The 15,438-nt window shown below is 38.1% G+C and overlaps 1 protein-coding gene across 4 annotated transcripts in view; it reads right to left on the reverse strand.

Annotated features, from left to right (window-relative positions):
- The window catches only part of kuz (zinc-dependent metalloprotease kuz), a 38,051-nt gene extending 22,697 nt beyond the window's left edge, over nt 1–15,354 (reverse strand). For 3 of the 4 annotated variants that reach the window (XR_015533753.1, XM_087343364.1, XM_087343368.1), the window contains exon 1: nt 15,161–15,354. Coding sequence is in view for 3 of the 4 variants with exons in the window: in XM_087343364.1 (XP_087199490.1) it covers nt 15,161–15,221 (61 nt within the window). In the remaining variant the exon portion in view is untranslated. The remainder of the gene's footprint in view (nt 1–15,160) is intronic. The other variant, XM_022064547.2, reaches the window with a different exon arrangement.
- Between the last annotated feature and the right edge of the window lie 84 nt (nt 15,355–15,438).

Below are 15,438 nucleotides of genomic sequence, written 5' to 3' on the forward strand. Positions count from 1 at the left end.
GCTGTCCCACTAAACTCTTGGGTGGAGGGAGGTACAGCTCCTAGTCCAAGCATGACGGGCACGTACATGTAATTACAAAATCATAACCCGCAACAAGAGGCAGTATATCTGAGAGAAACAAAGGAACCTTCGCCTTACTAAAGGGGCAATTTCACGAGCTAACATACCACACACAACTTTCGCTTAAATATTACACTTAACAACTCGTACCATAGTAAGAAATATGACTCCGCCAATAAAAAAATTAACGACGTTAAAATATTTTAAAATGGCTAACAAACACAAATAAAACTGGTGAAGCCCTTATCAGCCGCGCCCAAAGTCGCAATCTGGCTTGTAACGCCATGTGGTACCAACGTTTCGGAGAAACATACTGTCTCTATCTTCGGCGCTAAGTCAACAATAGCCCGTTCTCACGGTTGTAACAATCTTTTTCAACAATGTATTAAAACAATGACCTCCGTTCTCATTTCTGCAATGTGTTCCAAACATGACCCCGATTCATGCGCGCTGCCTAGTTCATAGGAATACGCGACAGACAAATAGACATGGACGGGCCCACAGGGTGTTTTCCGCTCACGACAGAGCATGAAAAAATGCCTAAAACAGATAAAATATAAATATTCAACGTAGGCTATGCGCCATAGATCTCTTAATGAAGAGAAGAAAATTCTATGAAGCCCATTCCATTATCATTAAGGTAATGCAATACGCCGAACTTCATGTCCAACATACTGATATTAAAATTAAATAAATGGATCAACGAGTACTGAATTTCTCTATTCCACTTGCATTAAGAGACCAAATGATTATTGATTTAATTAACACACTTCTTGAAATTTTTATTAAAACGGTCCTTCTACATTTCCGTTAGTACCAGAGAGCGAGTTGGTATGAATGCTGCCATTTATATTAAACGTCATCTGTTATTTAGCCGTACGAATCAACCTTTTAAGCGGCAAGATCCATTTTTTGCAATATTCTACAAAAAAAGCTGCTGTCACACAAGACCATCGCCAAAGACATTCAGATAAAAACCATTCCATTAATAACTAACGAAAACAACAAATGACGATTTATCCAGCCAACTACTCTGTCCCAACCGTCCCAGTACCAGTTTTATTTAGATAATTTAGATAGAACTCACACGCATCAGCTAACTCAATAATTTTAATTAACATAATACTGAACATCCAGGATCACAGAATAAACACTTGGCTGTGACAATGACCAAAACAAAAGATGCTACACAGTATACAGGGGAAAAAATGTGTTTTATCAGTTCCAAGAAACAGAAATCCTTCATAAAACGCTGACTTCCGCACACGACAAAAGTATTAATTCGAATGAGGGCAGAGACTGACGTTATCACCAATTATTTATCATCGTATGTCAGATCATCAAATGAATTGTTGTAGGAATAAGCTGTATATCCTTCTTGCATTCACGTAACTTGTGCTGGTCAGTCCAGACCGCATGTTTCCCAACATTTACGTCCAGGACATATTTTCCCCCGGAAAGGCACCGTGCGCCAGTCAAGGCCGGCCGATTGTGGCATCGATCCGACCCCACAATGTACCCCGGCAGCGGGGATAGGAGATGCTACTTTCTCCCATTCGACTCGAAGTTTGCAACACACAACACGGCATCTCTGCTCCTTGGTTCACGCCAAAGAGTGAGACAATCCTTCATAAATTTCATACGATCGTATACGCGCACAGAAATCTGCAGACTTAATCATAAGCGGCAACACGCCTGTGCATTCCAAATATCCATTTAATTAAATTAAATTTTTAAAAACTGGTTATAAATGCTGATCGCGTTGACAGTGCGGTCTAAGGCGTGGGTGATGGCCGCTGGAACTCAGGGATCGTGAGTTAATTTCCGTCGGCGCGATGAAGTGCAGGCCTTGCAACGGGCCGCCAACCCCCCCCCCCCCCCCCCCAATCACCAACCAGCCAAAATGGCGAAAAATGTTTGTAAAGGTGGAAGAAATCCCTTCAGAAACACGTAACAAATTCGCGGTGTAACCTCTCAACGACCGAAAGGCTTCGTGACGTCGGAATTGGGAAGGAAACCCCCAACCACAGCACGCCACAACCGCTCGTGCTCAATGACTCTGAGCAACATTACGGATGAATGGACCAGAATGACAACGCTGTTTCCGTCTGAGTTGTTCCAGGAACTCCACAGGTTATTAACAAGTCATATTGCCACATCGCTGTTGACTTCATTCTACGAGAGATTTCACACAACTGCTATGTAAGAGAAGTCCTGACCAGAGACATTTCTCACATTTTGAAGAATTATATAAATAAATATACGAGACAAAGAAAATAAACGAGATTACATCTTTTTCGCATTTTGACATGGAACAAGATTTTAAATGATACTTGAATGACAGGAACGGAACGTTCAATGATAATCGTGTTAGCCAGGCTAACAGGTAAACATTCATGTTAACCCTGGCGCTGTAGACACGCGTCTGCTGGAGGCATTACACATACAGAATGATGCGATGTTTGATTGTTATTGACGACGTTTTGAGACCATACACATTATGCGACGAAGACCGATAGGATGATTTCCAGCTGATTTAATAAGAACGTGAAAGGAAGCGTGTCGTGACCTATCTTAAGACACTATCCCTTCATGTGTAGGGAGGGGGGTGCTCATAAAAACACAAGAACTCTCGGCATCTGACCCGAGACTAGAACACGGGATTTCTCGAATACGAAGAAGGGGTGATAAGTCAAGGAAGTCAACTAAGCAGAACGAGGAAATGTGTGAGTCAATCTGTAGACGCGTGCACACATGCACGTGAGTCAGATGTAAATGACGCCTTTACATGTCCATACACGTCAAGACCGACCTCTAGAGCAGCGTAACACGAAGGCCACGAACGAGTCGCACCCATTGTTCACAGTTCTTTGACACTTCTGTCCTCGGATAGGAAATTACGAGTATAATCACTTCCGTCTCCGACGTTTAGACATACCACATGGTCGTCACTGGTGTTGTGATGCATGAAATGAAATAACTGGACAATCTGGTACATTCCAACAAAGATCGGTGGTTATCTCGCCGTTGAACACGCTAATAAAAGGACTGACTGCTGCAGATTTAAAATACGAAGAATAGTTTTCAGATTTTTAGTTGCGGGTTCCATGGTAAATGCGTCCTTTTCCACAACGGCATCACGTCACATAATTAAAACGAAAAACAGCAACAAAGGGAACTATTAATGTATCCACCGTCACATTAAACTGCGATATTAACCAGTAATAGTCACGTAGTACCATGTTTAAGCAAGCAGAAAGTATTTAAACCATGATCATACTTGTGTCAATAATGTCATAATTTAAAAAATTCCTAGTTCACGCAAAATAAAGAAGTGGCTTTTCACGCACTTGTCACAAAATAAAACAAGTTCGTTGTCAGATTTCAGTGATTTTAGGTGGGCAGCTGACAAAGTGAAACGGTCCTTTGAATTGTTGGATTTTAACAAGGAAACTTATCAAATTAAGTGGAAGACGAATTACTGTCTTTATTGACACAAGTGATCAAATTTAGGTTATTTTTCGACAAAAAGAACCATAAACACCATAAAAAATGTGGCAAAGTGAATACTCCTTCCCATACGTAATAATGTGTTATTGCCTAAATGGATTGTCTTGGCAGATGCAGAAAGTCTCCTAGGGGGGTGAAGGTTATTCATCCGGAATGGACGCGTCACGATATATAGGCTACGTTGAATAGATCTGCAGTGTTTGAAGTCTTACGCAGATAAGGAACCCCTTGTTCACATTTATCCTCACCTAGATATTGTTATCTATGGGAGAAAAAACTGTTTCCTGCATTCTTTGGTTCTTTTATTCCTTCAAAAACGCCTAAAATGTGCATATTTATATTCTTCTTTCAGTACTACAAATGCTAAACTGCATTTCGTAAACTAAAAATGTCAAACTGGTAAAGCTTTTTATGGTCACAGCAAATATTTCTGGTTCTAAACAAACTCAATCCCATAAACTACATACAGACTCAACCATAATTTAAAAATTCTTATACATCATGATTTATACATTCATCGTTAAAAATTGACGACATGCCAGTGCCAGCAATTACAGGTACTTATGGTCTGCAATGACAAAACATTCGTAAAATTTAATAAATTTCCACGGCGATGCAATGGTTTAAAAATTGTTGGCACAAGCAATACTGAGAGTTTCGACAAATGAAACTTTTTTTCCTGCCAAAATAAATAAAACACTGGCTGCATCAACAATAAAAATCTTCTCTCTACAACCCCAAATATTCCAAGAATATGTAAAACAAAATCAGATAAATCACTTTTATAAATTCCTGCGTTGTTTCGTTTCTGTACGTTATAACATTCACCCTGCTCAATGCCACTTTGTTACGTAGATTAAAGATTAATGTCATTCTATTTCGTCAGTGCATCCAAGAGTTTAAATTCAACACGCAGATACATTGTAACTGTACCAAGAAAGAATAACCTGAGATCAAAATTCAACTTGCACTTGTCTCTTATGAACCATAATTGCCTAGTTCAATAAATAACTACAGCGTGAACGAAATTATTCCCGACAGCGGCAGGTACTTTTTTCTCTGCAATTACGTCCAGAGGGCTCTGGAACCCACTCAGCCTCTACCCAATGGGTACCAGGGGTTCGTTTCCAAACGTTTAGGTCTACCATAAAAGTCACATAAACTGCAGGTAAAGCAATTAGCCGCGAATTGATTAAGAATAATTTACAGCACCAACGACATGAGGGAGAGCAGCTGATGTTGGAAAGTGTGATATAACACATTTTCTAACAATGGAACTGTAAAACCTATGCGTTTCTTTATCTTTATTTGAACAGCTACTTTAAACGGCAAAAGAGGTCATAAATGTGGTGCTGATGAGGATATCATAAATGTCTTGAGTAATGAAATAATAAAACAGAAAAATTTCAAGATATAATTCGAAATGGAGGAAGGTCTCTGTCCTCGTTAATTACTGTTTCTAATACGCTATAATTAAAATATAATCATAATGCGTGCAGTTGATTACACGTACAGCAGTCGAGGGAACCGGGGAATTAGACACAATGTCCCCGTTTCCACGTCTGGCCATGCTTTACAGTTCAGTGCCAATTTGCTGAATCATGAGTCCATTTATACTGACTGCTGTATAGGCAAACCACACCACCAAAGCAAACGACAAGAATTACATATGAATAGGAAATACAGCATGAAATCAACCCTACATAAATGAAACCCATGCGGGAGGATCTGTTATGAGCTACAAATGCAGGCATTTTTTTTAATAACGGGTGTCACACAAACGCTGTACTTTTAATGTAAACGCAATGTCAAACGTTTAGAAATATCGATTAGATCAGTTGTTTTCTGATACATTTCTTAGCGATGGCTATACAGCGTTGTTTAACTATGCACACCATGAGACTCCCTACCCCCCTTTTCCCCCGTCTATAACCAGACTCTAAAGAATTGAAATACTAGAAGGCCTTATATTACACACTTAAAAATATGACATTCGTGTGATAATACAGAGAGATTCCAATTTTCTAGATCATTCACGCACTTATTTTCTGCAAGACAATAATTAAATTAAGAAATTACAGGGCAAAATTTGAGACAGACGCTGTCAATGTGTGATTCTGGTCCTCAAACAGGATAAATGCATCTTCTTCTTTTAAAAAAAATATGAAGCTCTGACGATCGAATCATGGCGATTTAATCTGGTGTACAACAAATATGACTATTTAATCTAAGAAAATCGAAGCATGGCGTAAAAGAACAACGACGTTCTTTCATCAGTCCAAAGCAGAAAAATTATAAAGCTTTCATAGAGAGTAGAGGTTCCCAAAGTGTGGGGCGCGAGTGGTTTTCTGGGGGGGGGGGGGGGGGGGGGTTGTATGAAAAACATTTTTTAACGAAATATAGATAAACATTTTTAGCATCCTTCGCTTGACTGAGGCAGTTCAGCAGTGGCAGCCATCAAAACAAAGTATCGTTCTACGATGAACCTGGAAAACCTTAGAGCGGTTATTTCAAAACTCCAACCTCGGTATGATAACTTATGTTCACATCCACCCCACCAATCCAGGTATGAAACGTATATTTTATATGATTCCATTCTTCAGAGTTAACATAAAACATGGCAAGAGAACATTAAATGAACGATAGATTATAATAGAAAAGTCGGATATGAGGAAGGATCGATTGAATGGAAGGCGTGCGCATGGCATGATGTGGAACAGGCAAGCCAAAGGGATATGTTTAACTGTTGTTTCCATGCAAAAACCAGAGCCTTCCCTCCCAGTCCAACGCTCATTCGATTTACTGATACCTGCAGAACGGAGTGGGCGTAAAAGGCCATTTGAAAGGGTTGAGAAAAACGAATAAACCCAACACAGCAACGGAAAAGTAAAACAGAAAGAACAGAAGGGAAGTATTAGTGTCCCCTTTAAGAGGTCATCCGAAGATATGATTTTTTTCTTTTTACATCCAGGGAAATCACAGCGTAAAATTGTTAATATAACTTGCAACATAGATGATAAAAAAGCACTGTTCTGTCTGTGTCAAATGTATAAAAATACTGAAACTGATATAAATATGTCACACCATAATTTATCCAACGATTCAAAGGGCAGAAGGTCAGGGCGGAATGTACCTTCTGCATCCGAGCTCCCAGCCGTACACAATGTGCCAGCATTTCACGGTGCAATTAAATAAGTTTTGATGAAAATAAGCTAAATAAAACGGTTTCCATATGAACTGTTATAATATGCATATCTGAGGGAACTGAAGCGACAAGCAATATAGTCCTTACCACAACAAGCAGATTGCAACGCACATTCTAGGTGGGTGAATCTCTGTTCGCATACACCATTGTCGTTCATTAAGAAAAAAACTAAATGCAGACACGCATAATTTTCTTCCGCCAGTAAAATTTCTACGATGTAAAATCTCAGATCTGAATTCCAGTTTCATCCACCTAGAACTGATTTAAAATAAACGGTTCGTGCAAAAGAAGTGTGATTTCAATTAACTGCTCTACCGTCGCTAAACACACTCGTCACTCACACGCTGCAAGCCACTGACGGCCAGGTGTTTGTGACTCAACGCTGATTTCGCTAACTGGGTACTGGGGATGTCCGAAGTAATTGGATGACAACGAATGTCCAACGGGGACGGAACAAAACTGTAATTCCTGCAGAGACAGATTTGTAAACGCTATCAAATTAATAATGATGTTCAACTGGGTTTTGGCGCAGTAGTGACTCGTCGGACGATCTTCAAGGCTGAAGATGGAGACAGTAAGTTTCTCCTAAACCTTGGTATCAGTCAACACGGCGCCAAAATCCACAAGAACATCATAATTATCGTCACCGCTCTTAAAACAACAAATCTCATATACGCATCAAGTTAATTAAAAACAATTTTCTGCCGTGTGAGTTACATATTGGTCTCACATAAACGGTCGGTGGGATAATCCAGGGTCCTGATATTCCCAGTTGTCAACATTTTCCATTGTGCCATGCTTTACAGTTAATTTGAATCTTCAATGTTATAATAATTGTCTCCGAAAATTTCAAGCAGAAAGTAGAATTTAAAACTTCTATAGATAACAGTAATGCCATATTACATTCAGGTTGTGTCCTACTAAGTAAACATGAGATGCTTTAACGATTCTAATGCGGACTTGTCTGAGGAAGGTCCAGGCCTATTCAAAACGTATCTTATCATTCTGGCTAGTAGTAATGCACAACAGAGAAAAATCACAATGTAAGTGATATTTAAAGTTCCCACGGCGACGAGGAGAAGATAGCTGTCTTTTGGTATGTAACACCGCGCTGTCTGGTATATACTGACAAATATTTATCACCAACCTGATGAAGGAGACAGTAAGCTCCTTTGAAACATTTGTTAATATCTGTCAGACTAAAGACGTATAGGAGAGTGGAGGTACAGCTCCTCTGCACTAAATGTGACAGATTAGCTTCAGGCCCCGGGTGCTTTACCCCCCCCCCCCCCCCCGAATAAAATTATGCGTTATATAACGTTCACAGAAACCTGAATTCGAGAAAATTACTCATAATATAGCAATAATCGCGCCATCGCAGTCGCCCTGGTATGTAGCCAGTCTCCTCTTCGCTCTGTTTGTTATGGACTGCATGTAACTAAATAGAAGAGACAGAAGACATTCTCAAACACAACACACCTTTCTAATTCCGCCCCTAGTTCCTCTTGTCTCATATATTCATAATTACAGACTTTGGGAACCTCACAGATTATACCCGATAAAATTAAACTTAGAATCTGTTCTAGGGGAAAGCGTACACAAAATGGACCACTGAATTGTGGATCATTAAACTGCACAATTTACAGCTTCATAGTACAGGCTAAAGAATTTGAAGCAAGGTACGCGTTGCTGTTTCCCATACCGTCTTGTAACATCATTGCTATCGGGAACCAGTCCTACGCTTTGTTGCTATATGATAGTTGTTGGGAATGTCGTCTTCTAAAATAAAAAACATAAGTGCTATAAAAATTATCACAACCTAAAGTAGGCACTTACACAGCGAAGCGTTTCCCAGAGCGTAAGCCGGGGCCCCCAGGAGCAATGAACCTTTCTCGGAAGGGGGAAAACTAATTAGCAATTATAATAAAAGTAAAGTAAAATAAATTAAAGCTGTCCCGCTTTACGCCTGCATGGCGTAAAGCGGGACAGATATTTATATTATTAACAATTATAATATAATTATAAACGAATAAGAAGAAATGCCACATTCAATAACAAACAAACAATTTGATAGAGTACGTCACAGATATTCAACGTTCATTAATAAATCTCATTTCAAGTCGCTTTTATAGGTTCGGATGACTCAGATTAAGAGGGTTTGGAAACCCCTAACATAGTGAACGGGTGAAAACTGAATGGATATTTGTGTGTAGGGCCCACATTTAATCAAACCAAATATTTGTTTTTAATACAAAGATGGCAACTGAATATAAGGTCAGCCACCTTACACACACATTTTAATATTAGGTTGTATGTAAGCAGTTTCTTAAATCACAACAAATTTCAGCCAATAAAGAAAACATTTTAATCCTTCTGCGAAGATAGTTCTTACAGTGTATATTTTTCGCTGCTAGTTGTGAATTAAATGCAACGGTGAGAAGACAGGATCAAATCTTGAACTCTTCTCAAAGAAAATAGATTCTAGCATGGCCCATTTGCTATGATCACGGATAAAAAACATTACATACATTAATAAACAATGTCAAACACAATAATGAAGCCCTAGGCGAAACAGACAGCATGTCTCTGGTACTGAATCGAATAAAGCAAGTTGATTTTATCGGAAGACAGAATGTCATCGAACTGACTTCCATACGTATGGCTACAAATTTCAACATCCCACAAAAGTGATTTTTGGAACACTGAGAGGGTTAATGAATGCAACTCACATCATCATCCAAGAATGCTTCCTCTGAAATGCACCAAACTATTAAAAAAATCCTGAAACAGAAACACGAAGGCAATTCAAGTTAGCACTTCCAGTTCCTCTGCGGAAAATAGAAAATTGGGGATAGTGATTCGCTTGAAATGCTACGCTTTTCTCTGACTTGCGAATAGAAATCTGCAATTTAACAATGAGCAGGCATGTCTCTCTGAATCATGCTCATGTTACGTCACTAAATCTTACTTTCCCCGTGCCTGCATCCTTCCCTCTTCTACAATTTTCCACTGTGCCACTCAGTTACGTACGGGCCCACGTACTTCGGTTTGATAAAGTTGAGGTCATGCCATCATGAGCACCTTGGCTCTGCGCACAAACTACGAGAATGGTCATACAGCTTCGCGTTGATGTTTTATCGTAAATGATTAAAATATTCATTAAAACCCAGAAGACCACTGTTGACAACTAATGGCAGACTGCATCAATGCAAGTTTTTCATACAAGTCGCAGTCGAAGGAGTGATTATAACTCCCGCTTGGTATTCTAGAAGTCTCGGATTCAATTCTACTGCACACAGGCAAGCTGTTCTTACAATAATTCTGCGACTTTCCTCAGTCCTTCCAAGCAAATTCTTGGTCAGTATCTTAAATTACGCCACTGCCACATCTTTCCAAATCCTTCATTGTGTATCATTCGTAACAACCTTCCCGTTCAAAAATGTAGTATGATAACGCAACCGAGAAAGAGGCAGTGAGGAAACATATGAAGAAACAACACGTAAATATAACAGATAAAGTTAAATACACAAAGTTAACGGTTCAGGTACAAGAAAAATGTGTGAAATCGGTAGGAGTTATATTTCATAGAGCAGTATTTCCTAATCCTGAAGACGCTCCTTATATCAACAATTTCGAAAACATTTCACACAAAGAACAGTGAGAACTCTATACAAATTTTCACGTTAAGATCTCATAATATACACGAACTTTCATACACATAATTTTCAATACATTCATTAACTGGACTATTATATTTAGCCTATAATAACTTGTGACATGTAAAAGGCAAGTTCTTCATCTTGCTTATATACATGTTTTGAAAGTCTTGCACCTCAATTGAGATGTGTACGTGTTCATTTATGCCCCTTTTTGAAGGAGCTCATAAAATGAACCAAAGTAGGAGAATTTTACGTAAAAGAAACACAACGACCCTAAAATCAAAACGTCTCAAAGTGGTTTAATTAACGAGTTTAATATAAATCTGTCGGGTAATTAAGACGGTAACAGCGTATTCACAGGCATACATGATGAAACTAATGGATGTTCAAAATGCTCCTCTGTTACGTGTTGTTCTGAACCCCCCAAACATCAGTTGGTCAGCAGGTTGGATAGAGGTTCAGGATGTTCTCATCTTAAAGTAGCTGGTATAACTACACACACTACTTCCAGGATGTGCTTCCCCCATTTACTCATAAGAACTGTACTACCCACTCCAAACAATATTAACATAACTGTGACGTAAGTAGTAGTTTCAAGACAACAGCAGAGGATCTCACATTTGGCTGCGGATCCTTTGTTATAATTCCATTAGCGAAGTGTTTAACGAACAGAATGGGAACACGGTAACTGCCAAGTCCTGTAAAAATTAGCAAATTTCATGCAATCCACGCAACAAAGAGTTGACGCTGTGCAACTCGTTTCGAAAATTAATTATTTCTTTTGCGACGCTGTTTTAACTGCTGCCATCCAATTAAATAGGAAGTTCACGGTGATAGCTAAGGATTCAGGCGGCGGCCGTGGCCTATTTCAAGGTCTTATCACGGCATTCACTCAAAATTACTTAAGAAAAACCAAGATTCGAACCAGATATCTTCCGAATAATGTTATCGCTACATTAATATGCTCCGTATAGCAACGATTTATATACAGTTATGGCAATTCGTACATGCAACTGCGACTTTATGCATACATTTGCACAACACATTTATAACAGAATACACGAACACATTAACACATTATGGGAAGGATCATTTTACTACTCAACACTCTAATTGCACAAAAATAGCTATAGAAAGAAGGCCTACATAAAATATCACTGACAAATACAATTAAAGGATCAATATACATAGTGAATCAATAAGAATTGGGGAGAAGCAGTTGTGATTTATTGTAGGTTGTGATTCAGTAACCCGGTAGAAATCTTCTCGCACATGTTGCAAGTGATGGAAAAGATTACTACCTATCTCAAGGTACTGTACCAACATTCATTATAACAGCTTAAAAAAAATGAAAGCTAAAACAGCAAGAAAATCTTCATGCATTCAGCATTAACATTATTCAATGTACAATCAATAAATTTCACTGTATTACCATGATTGCAAAATTCTCTAAGCTTGTTGATTCCTGACACCTTTTAGAACAAAGATTTAATACCATAACAATGAAATAGCCACACCTGCCAAAGAATGGAATTTTTCTTCATATTTGCTTCACTAAATACAGCAATAACGCATGAGCTAAATCAAGTACTGAAGAAACGTGTGGAAATTATTTCCACAAACCAAGAACAGTACACTAGCAGAAATAATAGTAATAATATTCACAAATCAGTGGAACTGATGACAAATGTAAACTGCATTAAAAACCACTTTACTGAAAATAAAAACAAGTTCTCAAAAAAGAAAAGCAAAGGAATATCAAAAGACAGAAATAACATATTTATTTGACAACAATCTTCTAAAATACCATTTGTGTACTATTATCATTAACCTTTAGTACTGAACACAGCCGGAACTATTTCCGGATCATCTAACAATGACATGATTCAGCATTAATGGTCTTGCCACTGTGGGTTTTTCTTTTACCAGAGAGTCAGTTCATTGATCATGAAACTCACAATACACATGAGTCTGAAACTTTAACAAAGCATATTGCTACTACAATGCTGCCAATTCTTATTGACACGGGTAAATTATCTACAGCTTACTACGAAGTCTTATTGAGTGTTATTAGGATGAAAAATGCAAATCTTTTGCAGCTGCAATTATTATATTTCAGTGTTAAGGTCTTCAATCTGTGTTCTAAAAGACGCCAGGAATCAAGCTATTAATAACAAAAATATTACAGAGAATCTTGGACTTGCACTAAAACAGATTAACTTTTAAATACTTGAGAGAGTGCACTAAAAAGTTTAAATTCAATGATATTAATCTATTCCACATAAATGAAAAATATTATATACTTTGTCCTGGATTTGGATAGCTTGGTTTAACTAAGAATACTTGGTGGCAGATGACAATATGGGTTCCAAGCTCAACAAAAAATTTAAATCAGTGTTATAATCAAAATATTACATAGAACTTACAAATTTACCTCCTGTTCAATAACACATGCAAAAACGTTAAACCCTGAGATGTCACTTAACCCTACACATAAAAATAATCTTTCTTAAATCATATTTCATAATTCTGCTTTGTTATTGTTCCATAAGAGAAATAAACATTTTCAAAATGTAACTAAACAAAATTAGTAACAGCTGGATATGTAATTTTGAAGTAAGGTATTTTTAACAGGCGCCTTCTTTAGTGTTGACAGATCCATGGTAAGTAAATCAGTATAGATTCTGACTAATGACCGAATGACCAGGGTTTCATCCCCAGCAGAGGCAGAAGATTTTTCTTCTAGCCTCCATGTCTAGACTGGCTCTGAGGCCACTCCAGCCTCCTGTCCAATGAGTACCAGGGGTCCTTTCCTCAGGATAAAGTGCAGTCGGGGCATGACACTGACTACTCACCCCCATCTCATGCCAAGGTCAAGAACAACTAGGAGAAATACCTCCTCCCCAAGTGCCACCATGGCATCTGGTGGGAGATATCTGCTTCACTTTACCTTACTTTTCTCCTCCCCCCCTTCAAGGAAAATTGAATGTAAAATTATCCCTTATGGAACACCTCAAGAGTAGCATCTCCTGCACGTTCTTGCAGAACGTAAAACTAGTCATGCTATGGTAAGTAGGACAACATGACCTGGACGATCAATGCAACTATTTGGGGGAGAAAAAATGTAGTTGGGATGTGTTGCCCACAGATAACCAAAAAAGAATAAATACAATGCAGCTATCTCTGATCACTGCCATCAAAATGATGGCTGACTTTTACAAAAGTGTTTATATGTTTTAATATAAAAATAATTACAATGCTATGTCATAGCTTAGGTGACTAAGACACTGCCTTATCACCATCAAGACATTGTTCAACTGTGGGTGACATCATGTAAGATTCGTGGTGAATGAATTGGCACTGTAGGAGATTTTTCTCATAATTCTTCAGTTTTTCCTGCCAATCATCACCATTGCCCCATACTTGTTTATCACCACCCCATGAGGTGGGCAACAGCCCTGACCAAGCACCACATTACTATACCATTGCTTGTTAGTGACTTATGTTAATTTACTACAAGCTCTTGTAATTCAAAATATAATCTGATGTTATTTTGCTACCTGAATATTCATTCTGACCACAAAAGTCTAAAGTCTTCATTATGACACAAGAAGCTGCAAATAAAGTTTCCATCCTGAGATTATAAAGCCAGCTGTGTGGTAATATAAGATGCTTATAATCTACTGAGCACAAACTCAGAAACTCACAGGTATTCTAAAAACACACATTTCGAAGATCAGATCTGTCTTCACCCTCAAGTGAAAAGAATAAGCACCTTATCTATTGAGTCCATTACAAAAGGGCTAATCTCAATCACTGATTAACTCCTTCTTATAGACGCGATAGAATAAGTGCCCACTCCCCTTCCTCACACCTGAGGATGAAGACAGATCTGGTCTTTAAAACAATGCATATTTTCAGAATACCAGACAATTAACAGAGTCCAAACACGAAGAAATTCAGATTTTAATATCACTGTCAGAACCCTTTAGAACTGGTTTAAAACAGTTGATGTTTTGTCAGCACCCTTCCCATTACCAAATTTTATATGGTACATGACTTGTGTAAAAATAATGATGAAATTTACAGTGATCTTGAAGAGAGCTTTATAGCTTAAATAGTCTTCTGCACTTCAATCTAACATTCACTAATTCTTCCACTGAACAATGGGTTATCCTTAATACATCCCTAACCTCTTCTTGGGCCGTAGATGAAAATCTATGAACATGTCTGCATTGACATCCTTGCTCACCCAAATATTATAAATTCTTAGTATAAGTTTTATAAGAAACACACAGCCAGCTAACTGGTACAAATAAACACATTTCCATCTTTTGTGATCTGAACTTCCAAATCACACCATGAAATAGGCTAAATCCCAAAAGTCTGGAATAATACACAGCATCCAAAGCACATCACATTTAAGTAACAGTCCACACAATCATTAAAATGTATTACATTTTCGTAAAATGTACATATACATTGTCCACTCCTATTCAAACTGTCACGAATCAATCTCTCTTTACTTCGCTGTTTACTAGGAATTTCTCCTTCCCGGCACTAAATAATACACAGACTTCAGAACAACTGTATTATTGCCGATAAATCTGGACATGAACAACCAATTAGCCTGTTTGTCAAACTTGACATCATCTGACCAAAACGAAGGGCAGAGTAAACCAATATAAATTTTTCACCCCAATGTTGTCAAATGTCTTATACTTACCACTTTCGATGTATGGAACCAGTAAAAGCAGGAAGACGATATATCCACACTCATTTAACATGATCCCACATTTAAAATGTACACAACAGTTTCAAAATCAAACCTTAAACCAAGCCATTCACTAAAAACTACAGCCTACCGCTTCAACACATCACAAAACCTTTGTCTCCATTTCTTCTTGCGCATGCGCGAAACCATGTAACTATCACGACCAGCTACCACGACAAATTTACGTTAAAAAAATATAATTTTCCTATTCCGAGCATTTTGCATACTTT

This window comes from Zootermopsis nevadensis, unplaced genomic scaffold (genome assembly GCF_977971745.1).
Source record: "Zootermopsis nevadensis isolate Lab colony 2312 unplaced genomic scaffold, Znev_1.0 Znev_ptg000001l, whole genome shotgun sequence".
Taxonomy (NCBI): Eukaryota; Metazoa; Arthropoda; class Insecta; order Blattodea; family Termopsidae; genus Zootermopsis; species Zootermopsis nevadensis.